The 15073-nt window shown below is 41.6% G+C and overlaps 1 protein-coding gene across 1 annotated transcript in view; it reads left to right on the top strand.

Annotated features, from left to right (window-relative positions):
• ACADS (acyl-CoA dehydrogenase short chain) overlaps positions 1-15073 on the top strand; it is a 54274-nt gene that overhangs the window by 6404 nt on the left and 32797 nt on the right. The window contains exons 3-5 of the mRNA XM_029620123.1: positions 4728-4877; positions 4964-5075; positions 10222-10373. Coding sequence (XP_029475983.1) covers positions 4728-4877; positions 4964-5075; positions 10222-10373 — 414 coding nt within the window. The remainder of the gene's footprint in view (positions 1-4727; positions 4878-4963; positions 5076-10221; positions 10374-15073) is intronic.

Genomic DNA, 15073 nt, shown 5'->3' with positions numbered 1-15073 from the left:
GCCTTCCTGCAGCACAGCATTTCCAAGGACAGGTTCAGGTGGCAACCTTGGGTTGTCTGAGGTAAGCTCCGAGGGAGGTCGTTGGCTTCTCATTTGGATGTGGTGAGGTTTCTGAAGAGGGTCAAGTATCTGTGTCCGGCTTGGAGTTTGAATTTAGTCTTGGGGGTGCTTTGTGGGCCTCCGTTTGAGCTATTGAGGAAGGCTTCATTGAAGGACCTCATTCTAAAGGTAGTTTTTCTGGTGGCAATTTGTTCAGCTCAAAGAATTTTGGAGCTGCAAGTTTTGTCCTGTAGGGAGGCCTTTCTGAGAATCTCGGAGGAGGGAGTGTCGGTGTGTACTGTTCCCTCATTCCTTTCTAAGGTGGTTTTCTCTTTTCATCTGAATGAGATGGTAGAGCTTTCTGCTTTACTGAATTGGATGGCCAAGTTGTCTGAATCCAAAGAGTGCTGTTGCGTTATTTAAAGGTCATCAACAGTTTTTGGAAATTTGACCATTTGTTTGAGGTGTTTAGAGGTGCACAAAAGGGTAGCAAGGCCTCCAAGGGAATAGCAGTTTGGCTGAAGGAAGCAATTGTCGGCCTACATTTGTAAAGGGAGAGGAATTCTGTAAGGCTTGCGTGCATGTTCTACATAGGCTGTCTGTTACGCCACAGGAGATTTGTAGAGCAGGAGTGTGGCCGTCTTTACACACTTTTTCTTGCCATTACTGGTTGGATGTTCAAGCTCCAGATGAAATGTCCTTTGGCGTGTTGCGTGGCGGTCTTTCGCAGACCTGCTTAGTGTAGGGTTGTTTGGTACATCCCACTTCTCTGGACTGAACTGGGGTACAAACAGGAAAGGAAAATTGGTTCTTACCTGCTAATCTTTGTTCCTGGAGTACAACATCAGTCCAGAGACTACAACTTCTCAAAGAATGCCTGCAATGAATATGCCACCTCTTTGCTAGATAAAATAATAAGTTAAAAACACAATTCTCCTCTTTCTCGCTGACTAAAGAACCTGAAGAAAAGCATGTACAGCCTAAATATAACACATTTAACATAGTTACTAAAATGGAAATAAATCATTACCAAAAGTAAACTAGCTATCCTCCCACTAGACCCAGTTCCGGCGAGTTCCCTGAAAATAGTTCACAACGTAATCACTCCAACAATCGCAACCATAATCCACCAACCATTTGCTCTCAGAAGGATTGGTCCCTGATAAGGTGAAACAAGCTGTGATCAAACTAATCCTAAAAAACAAAACTGGCAGAATTGATGACTGGGACAATTATAGACCAATAACCAACTTACTGCTTTTTCTAGAACTTTTGCAATAAAATGTGTTATCTCACTTGGAAAACTACCTAGAAGACAATGATATTCTAGAGCCAAACCGATTCAGAAAAGATTGGTCAACAGAAACTCTACTAATATCCTTAATGGACCTCGTACTACAAGGGTTTGACAATGATGAATCTTACATCCTGGTTCTGTTAGACTTGAAATCAGCCTTCCACACTGTGGCCCATACCCTGCTGTGCTATCAGAGGAGAAAAATTGGAATATTTATTTATTTTATTTATTTAACAGCTTTTCTATACCGACATTAAAATACACATCATGTCGGTTTACATAATAACAAAAGGTGGAAATTACATATAACAGGGAAGCGGGGGGGGGGGGGGGGACGGACAACTGAGAGAGGTTCAAAACAGCGAACCAAAAAACTAAGTGAAAGGAGAGAAACAGGAAAAAGGTAACATTTTTAACAAAATTGGGAAGTATACAGGTTATAATAGGGTATTTGATTTACAAAATTTACAAATGGAGCTGAAAAGATTGCTTTGTCTAGGGGGATGGCTTACAGGATTAAATAGGGTTTAGCAGGGTAAGGAGATTTAAAGGAAAAGTAGGTTGCCGGGGGGGGGGGGGGGGGGAGAGGGCAGGGAATAGGTCAGAGGAATCAATCTGGAAAGGCCTGGTGAAACAGCCAGGTCTTTAGCAGTTTTCGGAATTTATGTGGGCATTGTTCCAGGCGAAGGTAGGGAGGAAGAGAGTTCCAAAGGGTGGGGCCTGCGATGGAGAGGGCACAGGTCCTTGTTGCTGAGAGACGGGCTTTCTTGAGTGAGGGGACTTGGAGGGTGCATTTGAGGTTCGTTCTGGTGGGGCGGGTAGATTGGGTGGATTGGAGGGGTTCATTGAGCCAAAGGGAGTTATGATTGTAGATAGTTTTGAACAGGATACGGGAGGGGATGGGGAGCCAGTGTAGGTCTTTGAGGATGGGGGTTATATGATCTGATTTGCGTGCGCTACTGATCATCCTAGCTGCCGCATTTTGAAGTATTTGGAGAGGTCTGATGGTGGAGAAAGGGAGGCCAAGGTACAGCGAGTTGCAGTAATCCAACTTCGATGTTAGGGTAGCTTGGATAACAGTTTTAAGGTCATGGGTATGGAGTAGGGGCTTGAGCCTTTTTATGACCATGAGCTTGTAAAAACCTCCTTTTATGACGGAGTTGATGTGGTTCTTGAGGCTCAGATGAGGGTCAATTAGTACACCTAGGTACAGCTAGTTGGGCATTGAGGGAGGTGGTCGCGGGGTCAGGGGTCTGGTGGTTATGGATGAGGAGGAGTTCGGTTTTTGAAGAATTGAGGGCGAGTTGAAGGGAAGTGAGCAGTGTGTTAATGGAGGCAAGGCATTTCTCCCAGAAGGAGATAGTGGCAGATAGGGATTCACGGATGGGGATGATGATTTGGACATCATCTGCATAGATGTAGAATCTGAGACCTAACTCAGAAAGATGATGGCAGAGGGGGTGGAGGTATATGTTAAATAGGGTGGAAGAAAGGGATGAGCCTTGGGGTACTCCTTGAGATAGGGTGAAGAGGGAAGATTCCGATGGGCCACGTTTTACTGAGAAGCGTCTGTTGGTGAGGTAGGATCTGAACCACAGGAGGGCGGTGCCAGAGATTCCGATGTCGATTAAACGAGAGATGAGCAGTTCGTGGCTTATCGTGTCGAAAGCCGCTGAAATGTCGAGGAAAGCGATGAGAAAATTGTGACCTTGGTCGAGGCCAGTGAGGAGAAAATCCGTGAGCGAAAGAAGGAGGGTTTCAGTACTTAGGTTTTTGCGAAAGCCGAATAGATAGAAGTGTTCTTAAATGGTTCTCTTCCTTCCTAGTTGCCAGGACATTCTAAGTCAAACTGGGCAACCACACATCTGACACTTTCCATATTGATACAGATGTCCCCCAGGGTTCGGGGTTCAGCACTATCTGCAACACTTTTCAACATTTATATGCTTCTTTTGTGTTCTCTACTAACAAAACTAGGAATCAACGTCTTATACGCTGACATACAGTTTTACATTCCTTTCGCTAAATCAATTGAAAATACAGCATCTACATTCTCAACATACATGAAGGCAATACAGCATGAACTGAAACAGCCTAAACAGAAATAAAACTGAAATCGTATGGCTAAGAAGAAACTACTCCACAGTTAAACCACCACCCCTAGACCTGGGAAATTTTCAGATTACACCCTCCAAACAAGTAAGAGGCCTAGGAATACAGATCGATGAGAACATCATAATGAAAACACACATAAACAAATGAATTAAAACAGGATACTCTAAGCTGTGAATATTTCATCTGTTAAAACCATTACTAACATTCCAGGACTTCCGCACTGTATTACAAACCTATTTTCTCAAATATAGATTACTGTAACCCCCTATTACTAGGCCTACCCTCTGAACTTATAAAACCACTACAGTTACTACAAAATGTCTCTGCAAGACTTCTGTTAGGCGCAAGGAAATTTGACCACATCACCCCCCTCACTGATAGCTCTGCACAGGCTGCCAGTACAAACTAGAATTCATTATAAAGTACTAACACTAATTGATAACATCATCAGTGATAGAATCCCCTGCTTAATAGGGGTAAATCTCCAAACATACACACCACAGCAAATACTAAGATCACAAAATAAAGGGTTACTAACTGTGCCTACAATGCAAAGTACACATCTAACGCAAATAAGAGACTGAATGTTTTCAATAGCAGGCCCCAAGCTGTGGAATTCTCTACCCAGAACAGAAAGAGATGCAATTGTGAGCTGAAAACCTGGCTTTTCAAAAATGCATATGATCTAACATAATATATCCATATGCAGAGAACCACAACATTAAAAAACAGTCAATCTTAGAAGTATGAACGAGAAATAATGAGTGATATAACATATCCTAAGAGAAATCTCTAATATATGAAGACATTTGAAATGGAAATTATGTAACAAACTACCATATAAACCTTCAAATTAACAGCATGTTTTTAAATGTTTAAGTGTATTGTTGACCTATGTTATGTCGTTTTTGAAAACTGTTGTGATCTTCTTTTGGAATGTCTGTATATAAAATGCTTAAATAAAGAATGCTGTGCCAGTGCTGTCTTCAGTAGGCAAGTGTGTAAGAGAGAGGGTGCAAGACTGAAGGTTCACTTAAGGCACCCAATACCTTTTCACTGGCCTTCGCAGACAGCCATCTCTCCCTCCCTACTTTCTGCTGCTAATAGCCATCTCCTCCCCTTTCCCTTCTGTCATCTCCCTCTCCTTTCTCTTCTCTCCCTGCTGACAGCCATGTCCCTTTTTCCTACCCTCTTCTTACAATTAGCCATCTCTCCCATCCCCTCTTCTTTGATGACAGCTGACCTGTCCATTCTATTCTCTGCTGTCTCTGTTTAGGTAAAGAAGATGGGACTGCTGGGGCTGCTGGCTATGGATGTGCCAGAGATGTATGGTGGTGCAGAACTTGATTATCTGGCATACTCTATTGCTGTGGAGGAGATCAGCCGAGGCTGTGCCTCTACTGGAGTTATCATGAGTGTTAATAATGTAAGGCCCTCTCCCCTTCCTGCTTCCCAGTTCTGTCACTCAATAAGTTTTAGATGGTGCCTTATAGCTCCTGTCTGTTCTTTCAGTCTTTGTATTTAGGTCCGATCTTGACATTTGCTTCAAAAGATCAGAAGCAGAAGTGGCTATCACCTTTCTGTACTGGGGACAGGATTGGATGTTTTGCTCTGAGTGAGCCAGGTAACACTGCATCCATTGTATATTGGGACTAGGGATGGAGTCTGTCATCTGACCAGGTGGTACAGTATATGGAGGAAAGATACCTGCTGTCATATCAAAGGTTATTCCTCAGTTACTGCAACTGTCAGTAAAGTGTTCAGCCTACTAGCTCTTCTGTAATACTTGCAGTGAGGATAATCTCTTTGTATATGCCAAAATAGGACACTAGATGGGGAGGACTCTCTGGGCTCTCTTATTTGTGTGCAATGGCTGATTCATGCCTACTTTATACACTGTACTACAATAAATACTTGGTGATGATGTTTAATTTAGATGTTCACTGAAAATCAATTCAATTCAATTTTTATTTTTATTTTTTAATTTAATGAAAAAATTTTTTAGGAGATGGGAATGGTTTCATATAATGTATACGGCAACCCCCTTGGTGCCTTTAACGCTTTAATCATAAACACATCCTCCAACATCCTCTTTTTTTTTTTTTATTTTAACAAATTGTGTTTAAAAGTCTTTGGAAATTGAATTTCAGTAAATATCACGTTTTTAATCCTTTGGTTATTATTAATTTGTTTCTATTCTCTTCTCTCTGTACAAACGTACTACTGGTTGTTCATGCAACCTGTCAGAAATAAATGTGCTGTACTTAGCTTTGGAAAATCTTGAATTAATCCCGACTTGCGCAAGTTTCGACATAAAAATGTCTTCATCAGGGTTCATTCATATCTTTTTCTTTTTGCCAAGAATCCAACTCTCTGTCCAATATGTTTTTCGGTGCTCAAACAAGCCTCCGTCTAACGCTCTTCCTGACGGCGTTCTACATTACTCGATTTCCGGTCAAAATTTAAAACCCTTCCTGGATACCAATTAGTTTTACCATTAGATCTTAAATTAAAGAGAACCAATCTAGCTGATCGTTTAATCCTGTAGGTTGTTCTGAGCCAAGTCTAAAGATCCATGCTTGCTTGCGATAATTTAACAAAGACTGGTTGTCTTGTTTATCCTCTAAACTGTCCATTACTGTCCATTGCAATTGTGCAAATGTATGACTTTTTTCCATGCAATGTTGTACAATGGGCGCAGATATCGTAGCATTATTAATACGGGACCGATGTTCTGCTATTCGTATCTTAATTGCCCTCTTTGTGCGCCCGACATATACCTTTGGACAAGGACAAACTATGACGTATATAACTGATTTGGATGTACAGTACGTGATCTTCTTTCTATATATTTTGTATCTCGTTACTGGGTCCATCCAAATGTTCCCTTCAATCGTGTCACGGCACACTGAGCAATGCCCACACTTATTATGAGAGCCCAAGGTGTTAATGTCTCTTTTTTTTATTTATTTGTTTGGCGTGTACACTTGATCTTTAACATTCCTCCCTCTTCTGGTCACTATAAGGGGTTCTTCTGCTAACGTGCTATGAAGCGCTACTATGTGCCAATGCTTTTTAATAGAAGTCCGAATGGCTGTAGTGGATGTGCTTTGGGGCAAAATGCATACTAACTGTTTCTCTTCTTTAGCAGGTCTATATTGAAGTAAGGATTCTCTGTCGCTGTACCGGGCCCTTTTATAGGCTTTCCGTACAACTCCTTTAGGATATCCTCTCTCAATAAATCTTTTACTGAGAATCTCAGCTTGAATATTAAACTCTGCTAATGTGGCACAAATCCGACGTATTCGGAAAAATTGGGAGACTGGCAGTCCCCATTTAAAACCCACAGGATGATGACTTTCGTAACGGAGTAGATTATTTCGATCTGTTGTTTTTCTATTCACCGTAGTATGTATGGCATCTTCCTTGATTTCAATAAGAACATCCAAATACGAGATTCTCTTATTGCTACTAGCATAAGTGAATTTCAGATTTTAATCAACAGTGTTAATCCATGTAATGAATTCAACAAGTTGTTCCTCTGTTCCTCGCCATACGAAAAAAATGTCATCAATAAACCTGTACCAATGGTTGATGTAACACCACCATTCCGATGGATATACACATTTAGCCTCAAAGTTTGCCACATAAAGGTTGGCCACCGCTGGTGCCAACGACGATCCCATAGGGATGCCATGTTCTTGATGATATATAATATCCTTGAACACAAAGTAGTTTTTGAATAACACTAACTCAGTTAAAGTCACAAGAAAATGTTTGGGTATCCTTCCAAAACCATCATGTCTTGTTATCTCCTGTGTGACCACATCCAAAGCCGATTGTTGGGGTATCTGGGTGTACAATGATTGTATATCCATTGTCACTAATATGGTAGTATTTTGTGTGACTTCTACGTTTTTTTAATATATTTAAAAAATGTATAGTGTCCTTAAGATAAGATGGTTTATTTTGAACAATTTGTTGGAGATGTTTATCAACAAAGATAGCCGGGGGCTCCAATACAGACCCATTGAGGGAAACAATGGGTCTAATGGGTGGATTTAACAAGCTTTTATGAATCTTAGGTACCGCATATATTAGAGGTATTCTAGGTTCAGTTTGCACCAAAAATGCCTTCTCCTTTGTTGTTAAATATAAGGCTTTCTCTGTTATTTGTCCTATTTGTTCTTTCAACATTATCGTAGGATCATCTTCTACTACTTTGTAATATCTTACTTGGGACAAATGTTCCATTAAAACTCTCTCATAATGCTCGCTGTCTAGTACCACAATTGCCCCGCCTTTGTCAGCGGGCTTTATAACAACCTGGTCCATCTCACTTAATGATTTTAATGCCTGCCTTTGCTCTCTTGTAACATTCTGGTGAACCCATGGTTTTTGTTCTTCAAAATCCATTATGTCTTTCAATACCAACTGTAAAAATGTTTTCACATTAGAATCCATTGGTCCCGGGGGGTTCCAATGAGATTTAGGCTTGACTATTGACATGTCTACAGTTTCTTTATCTTGAAAAAATAAACGAAGATTCAATGTTCTTATGAATCTATATATCGCAATCCGGCTATCAAATGGATCATGAAAGGCTGGGGGAACAAAAGACAGTCCCTTGTTAAGGATATGCTGCTGTGTATCAGTGAGCGCTACTGACGATATATTAATTGTTGCTGATGACTCCTGGTCTTGGTTGTCCGTTCGATTGATTGATTTGTACTTGGACCTGTAGGTTTTAATATTTTCTTCACAGCTCGTTTTTGTCCCTGCCCCTGCCTTTCTTCACCTAAAAAATTTTTCTTTTCTGTTTTTCTTTCTTCTTGTTCTCCTTGTGCCTTATCTTGTTCTTCATATTCATCAGAACCACTGGAGCTATCTGTAGAAAAATCATAATGTACCTTCTTCCCTTTGGACTTGTTCTTATTATCCATCCGTAAATAGATATTATTGGAAGAATAATCATGCTGGTCTCTTTTGAATTTTTTGATTTTAGACTCTCTTATAGTTCCCCTAAATTCCTCCAATGTAATTTTGAATTCATTAAGTTTCTCTTCAAATGTTGGTAGGGTATGAATGGCTTCTTGGACTTCTGCTATCTCTGATTTGATTTCTTCTGTCTGTCTTTTAGCTCGATTAATAATCAATAACATTAAGTCCATTGAACATTTATTTAAAATTGATGACCATAAGTGTACAAATTCTGAGTCTTCAGCAAATAACATGGGTGCCTTCTGGATCCTAAGACCTCTCGGTTTTAACTGCTGTTTAATATACTCTATTAGAGTTACCCCATGTAATTCTATCCTAATCAATTTTTTATTGAGTCTCATCCAATCTTCCCAACGTTGACTTTCACTGATCGCTGTGTCTTCCGAAAACAATGACGTCTCCTTCCTAATATCTGCTATTTGATCCTCTGTAAAACTAAAGATATTCTTCCAGGTATCCATGGTAGATGTATTACTCATAATCTCAACGTATATGACACTTAATCCACAAAAGAGATTCCACACCAAGTGAAAACTTCTATACTACAATAAATACTTGGTGATAATGTTTAATTTAGATGTTCACTGAAAATCAATTCAATTGAATAGCAGAACATCGGTCCCGTATTAATAATGCTACGATATCTGCGCCCATTGTACAACATTGCATGGAAAAAAGTCATACATTTGCACAATGGACAGTAATTGACAGTTTAGAGGATAAACAAGACAACCAGTCTTTGTTAAATTATCGCGAGCGAGCATGGATCTTTAGACTTGGCTCAGAACAACCTACAGGATTAAACGATCAGCTAGATTGGTTCTCTTTAATTTAAGATCTAATGGTAAAACTAATTGGTATCCAGGAAGGGTTTTAAATTTTGACCGGAAATCGAGTAACGTAGAACGCCATCAGGAAGAGCGTTAGACGGAGGCTTGTTTGAGCACCGAAAAACATATTGGACAGAGAGTTGGATTCTTGGCAAAAAGAAAAAGATATGAATGAACCAGTAGTACGTTTGTACAGAGAGAAGAGAATGGAAACAAATTAATAATAACCAAAGGATTAAAAATGTGATATTTACTGAAATTCAATTTCCAAAGACTTTTAAACACAATTTGTTAAAATAAAATAAAAAAATGGAGGTTGGAGGATGTGTTTATGATTAAAGCGTTAAAGGCACCAAGGGGGTTGCCGTATACATTATATGAAACCATTCCCATCTCCTAAAAATGTTTTTCATTAAATTAAAAAATAAAAATAAAAATTGAATTGATTTTCAGTGAACATCTAAATTAAACATTATCACCAAGTATTTATTGTAGTATAGAAGTTTTCACTTGGTGTGGAATCTCTTTTGTGGATTAAGTACTTTATACACTGAGCAGCACTGGACCTGCATTTTCCAAATGTGGAGTAGCAGCCTAGTGGTTAGAGTAGTGGGCTATGAACCAGGGAAATTAGGCTCAAATCCCACTGCTACTCCTTATGACCTTGGGCAAGTGACTTTACTCTCCAGTGCCTTGGGTACAAATGTATTAGGAGCCCTTTGGGGACAGGGAGATACCTGCAGTACCTGAATGGAATCCGCTTTGAAGTGCCTGAAAAGTGGAATATAAATCAAATAAAATTATTGTATGAATACTTCATGCTTTATTTTATGCGACTGTTCTGTAACTTGTGATCAGTTTATAAATGTGGCTATCCACAGCAGGGTGGTGCAGTACAAGGTATGTGCATTATTTTCTTTACATGACTTCATTGGACAGGAAATGGTAGTGATGCAGGAGCTGCTGCTACAGTTGCGCACCTGAAAGGGGACCAGTGGGTTCTAAATGGTACAAAATCCTGGATTACAAACGCATGGGAAGCCTCTGCTGCAGTCGTTTTTGCCACCACAGACAAATCCCTCAAGCACAAGGTAACACCAGGTTCAGTATCTTTCAACATATTAGAATTTATAGTATTTTACCAATGTCGGCTCTGTCCTTTTCTATTGGAATGAGTGGGATAGGTCAGTAGCAGAATTTATATTAATGCTACAAACTCTAGAGACCAAGGAAGGGTTTGTAGACATGCTAATGGAAGTAGATATGTAGAATCTGCTGCAATGCTTCAGATGCATTTTGAGGGAGTTCAAGGAAAAGTCTCTTATTCATACAGAATAAAACAGCAGATAAGGACTTGTAAGGCCCATCAAATCTGCCCAGTTTAATTATTGGTATTATAGTCCCCAGTTCTCTTTCATAAGTAGGAATCTCTGCTTATCCCTCCTCCCCATTGTTGAGGATCCTTTGTACTTATCCCAGGCTTCCTTCTCGAGACAGTCCAGTCCAAAGGCATGGATTTTGTCCATCCTCCAGCAGATGGAAGCAAAGATTAATAGGCTTGCTGACGTTGCCTTATATAGGCTTCTAGGTGCCCTCAGCTTACCAGTATTCTCTGTCTCCCGTAGAAGGTAGGAGAGCATGCCCCTTGCTCTGAGATGATGTCAAGTTAGACTGTTTGAAAAGGATTGGATTGGGAGGCAAGATGGTTGCATGATCGCTTCATGCTCCAGAGTTTTTTTTCTTCTTGTTGCATTGCTATTTACTTTGCCACACCATGCCCCCAAAGAGGAAGGGGGAAGGTTAGGATTTACCCCGGTAAGTTCTCTCCTTTGCAGGTACAGCACCCGATCAAGAATTTTGTGGTTCCTGTTGCTGAAGGGGATTCCCTGATGGAGGAGCACCGGATATGGCTGTGGAGGAGGATTCCCTCAGCCCCCTCAATGACAGTCTCCCTCCGGCTCTGCTGAGTCATGACTCCGAAGCACCAACGTCCCTGGCTGATGACATCATGGCTTTTGCCGGCAGTTTTGGATCTTTGGAAGAGAGAGAACTTGGTGTTTTCTCTCTGAATCTAGCAGGAGAGATGGCTGGGTTGGCATGCACTGATCCTTCTACATCTCTGAGCAGTTTTGGATCCCTTTCAGGTGCTTCAGATACTGTGGTCAGTAGCGCCTCCGTTTTGCCTACAAAGCCAGAGGTAGTGACTTTAGAGGCTTTATGGGATCTTATGATTCAGTCTGGAGCTGCTTTTTCTCAATGCTCTTTAAAGGTTGTCTCTATTACCAACAAGCTGGAATCTTTATCTGCTGACCATGTAGTTCATTGTCAGGATATTGTTGGGAAGATTATTACACTCCAGGAAGAAGTTAAGATGGTCCAAGCTTCTCTTATCCAGGAACATGACAGCATTTCGAAGAGAATTGAGTTGATTGAAAATACTTAGGCACTTAACCCTCAGATTAATTAATTTTCCTCGTGTTATACGTAAATTACCGCGCCTTACTCCGACATTTTTTGGAGGTTTTAAATATTTCCTCAATTATAGTTTGTTCTAGCTGGGAAACTAAGCCTCAGATTCCTGCTAATCTTGAGTTAACTGAATTTTTGGAATCCTTTCAATATGAGGTAGTGAAGATCTACACCGATAGTGTCTCTTTTTTTTTTTTTTTGCTGAGATTGATATGAGTAATGTAATGAAGACCTATTTTCAAAATATGGGGCCAGACTTTTATACTCTTTCCAGATCTGGCTTGTATTACTCAAGAAAGGAGGAAGATCTTCCTGATTATGCGTCAGGCAATGCTTGCTCTTGGTGCCACTTTTCTATCACGCTATTTTTGTAAATGTGTGGTCTGGTTTTCACAAAATTCATATGTGTGTTTTGTGCCTCAGCAGCTCAAGTCCTTTATTGATTCCAAAAAGCTGATCTGTGATCTCAGTCCTAGAGTTGATCTATTTTTGAATTAACAGGACATTAATATAATTCTCATGTAATGCAGTTTCTTTTGTCTTTCTTTTGTTTCCTTAGACTCTCCTCTTTTCCGCCTTCCCATTTAATTATTATTTGTGGACTGTTAGATTATATATATATATTTCTTTTTGAACCTATTTCTTGGTTTTTCTTGCCATTTGTGTTGCTTGTCAAAGTGTTAATGCTTTGTTATTAAATTGAAACTTAATAAACAAAGTAAAAAAAAAATAAATTGGATTGGTAGGGCAGCTCCTGCAGTGAAAGTCTTGTGCTCCCTACCTCAGTTGAGTGTGGCCTTTAACCAGGGGGCTTCCCAAGAGTTTGGTTTGAGCTCCACATTTCATTCTGGTTTGCCTGTTTCCTCTCATTCCCCCCTCTGCTCCTGTTTTCTGACTGGACCTCTTTAAAAAAAACAAAAAACAAACAAGCAAAAAACAAAAACCCCCCCAAAAATTTGGGTTGGTTTCAGATTCTCTCTCTGCCTTGTTCATATTCAAAAATGTCTTAGCGTTCAGACAGGTTAATCCACACCAATGGGTTATGCACCTCTACCAGCAGATGGAGATGGAGCAAAGCTGATGTCATGGTTTATACCCCTGCCAGTATTCTCTGTCTCCAGCAGATGGTGGACATGCATCTCCCTACTGGGGATTGCTTTAAAAAAAAAAAAAAATTCTCCCGCTCTTCTGTGGTGATACCTTATGGTCCTGCCCTCAGTCAAGTTTTCCTGAGGTGATGTCTGAGGGTTGGATCTGCAGATAAGTGCCTTGGTCCAGTAGCTGATTTTCCGGCATAGACTTAGCTGTAGAGAGAGAAACAGTTGAGAATCTAATGGGTGCAGGAAGCAGACTGAGGCGATGAAGGCCTTTGCCCTCTCCCCATGCAGCCAGAGACACTCTATCCTCTGCTGTGACGGGCTGGGTTCAAGTAAAGGGTTAAAAAAAAAAAGTGAGGGTTTCCAAGTCTTGGTGCACTGATCCAAGGTACATTCTCCAAGGGAGCTTGGGAAGTTATGGCAGCTTGATGGGTTGAGCAGCCCTTTTGGCTAGGCCCCGCTCTCAGGCTTTGCTTAGACGCCATGTGGTAGGCGGCGGCGACATTCGTATGCTTTTCTGTGCACAAGTCTGCTGCAAAAGTGTGTCTGATGTCTGTTCATGCTTGCACGCCCGAGTGTGTGCTTAGGTGTGTGCTTGGGTGGGGGACTACATGTTGTGTGCCTATATTTTGAACTCTTATTGGACAGGCTTTTGGGACGATTCAGTAAAGTCTGCGGGAGAGCGGGCACACGCCACTCATCTGTGCGCGCGATTCAATATTTAAATTAGGTCCGGCGGTAGAAACGGGCAAAAGGAGGCGCCTCCTTTTGGCCCGGAGCAGTGGCTGTCAGCGGGTTTGACAGCCGAGGCTCAATTTTGCCGGCGTCGGTTCTCGAGCCCGCTGACAGCCACGGGCTCTGAAACCGGACGCCGGCAAAATTGAGCGTCCGGTTTTTGACCCGACAGCCGCTGGCCGACTTCAAAAATTTTTTTTTTTTTTAACATTTTTTTACCCTTCGTTACCTCTGACTTAATATCGCCATGATATTAAGTCGGAGGGTGCACAGAAAAGCAGTTTTTACTGCTTTTCTGTGCACTTTCCTGGTGCCCGAAGAAATTAGCGCCTACCTTTGGGTAGGCGCTAATTTCTGAAAGTAAAATGTGCAGCCTGGCTGCACATTTTACTTACTGAATCGCGCGGGAATACCTAATAGCGCCCTCAACATGCATTTGCATGTTGAGGGCGCTATTGGGTTCGGCGGGTTGGACGCGCATTTTCCGCCCCTTACTGAATAAGGGGTAAGGGAAAACGCGCGTCCAATGGCAGGTTAAAGGTGCGCTCTGTTGGAGCGCACTGTACTGTATCGGCCCGTTTGTTTTTGGGAGCCCTGTCTATGCTCGCTTGTGTGGACAAGCAGCTGGGTGCACAATTGTCAGACGCTTTGGGAGCATATTGCTAGCCGGTGTTTACCTTGGTACTGCTTGCTATATTCAGGCATCTCAGCGTGTATGTGTGTACTGAGCCTGCCTTTCTCAGCATGATGCGGGAATGGGAGCAGAGGGGGACTTATCAGAGGTTTTGCCTGGTTTTGAGGCTCCCCTGACTGGATAGTCAGTGGGGGAAGGCTTTTCAGTGGGCACAGGACATTCACCCCCTGGTTTTGGTATGAAACGTGGTGGCGTTCATGCGTTTTTCTACATGCAAGTCTGCCACGAAGCAGCTTGGTAGCTGTTTGACTAGGGCCCCACTCACAGGTTTTGCTCAGTCGCTGACATGGTAGGCATAAGAGTTCAGGATCGCAAATTGCGGATCCCTGCATGCCTGGTGCTGCAGGTAAGTGTCTGAGTACATCTACACCTACTGTGGGTCATACTGATAGGACGTAGGTGGCATGGATAGTGGTGGTGGCCCTTACTCCCTGGAGGATGGGAAATTCCATCAGGGTTGGAGCTGTATAGAACAATGTTGCATTTCTTTCATTGAGATGAGTTGTTGGCTTGGATCGCTCAGGCACTGAAGATGCTGGGGGTGCTGAAGCCAAACAATCCTATTTAGAATTCCATATGTAAAGAATTGAATTGATTGATTTTGAATGGGGCACCTTGGAAGCTAATTTTAAAGGGGGACTAACCTTGGAAATGTATCCCCTGGATCCGAGAGAGAGAGAGAGAGAGCAGTTGCACTTTCTGAAAGTGGATGCACAGGTGTGGACTGTCACCAAGCGGATGACTATCCCTGTGGACTATCTCCTATCCTGCGGCTTGAAGGAGGTGCAGGATAGGA

The sequence above is a fragment of the Rhinatrema bivittatum genome, chromosome 11 (assembly GCF_901001135.1).
Source record: "Rhinatrema bivittatum chromosome 11, aRhiBiv1.1, whole genome shotgun sequence".
NCBI classification, from domain to species: domain Eukaryota; kingdom Metazoa; phylum Chordata; class Amphibia; order Gymnophiona; family Rhinatrematidae; genus Rhinatrema; species Rhinatrema bivittatum.
The sequence above is the reverse complement of the archived record's forward strand: the minus strand, read 5'-3'. Positions and strand labels throughout refer to the sequence as shown.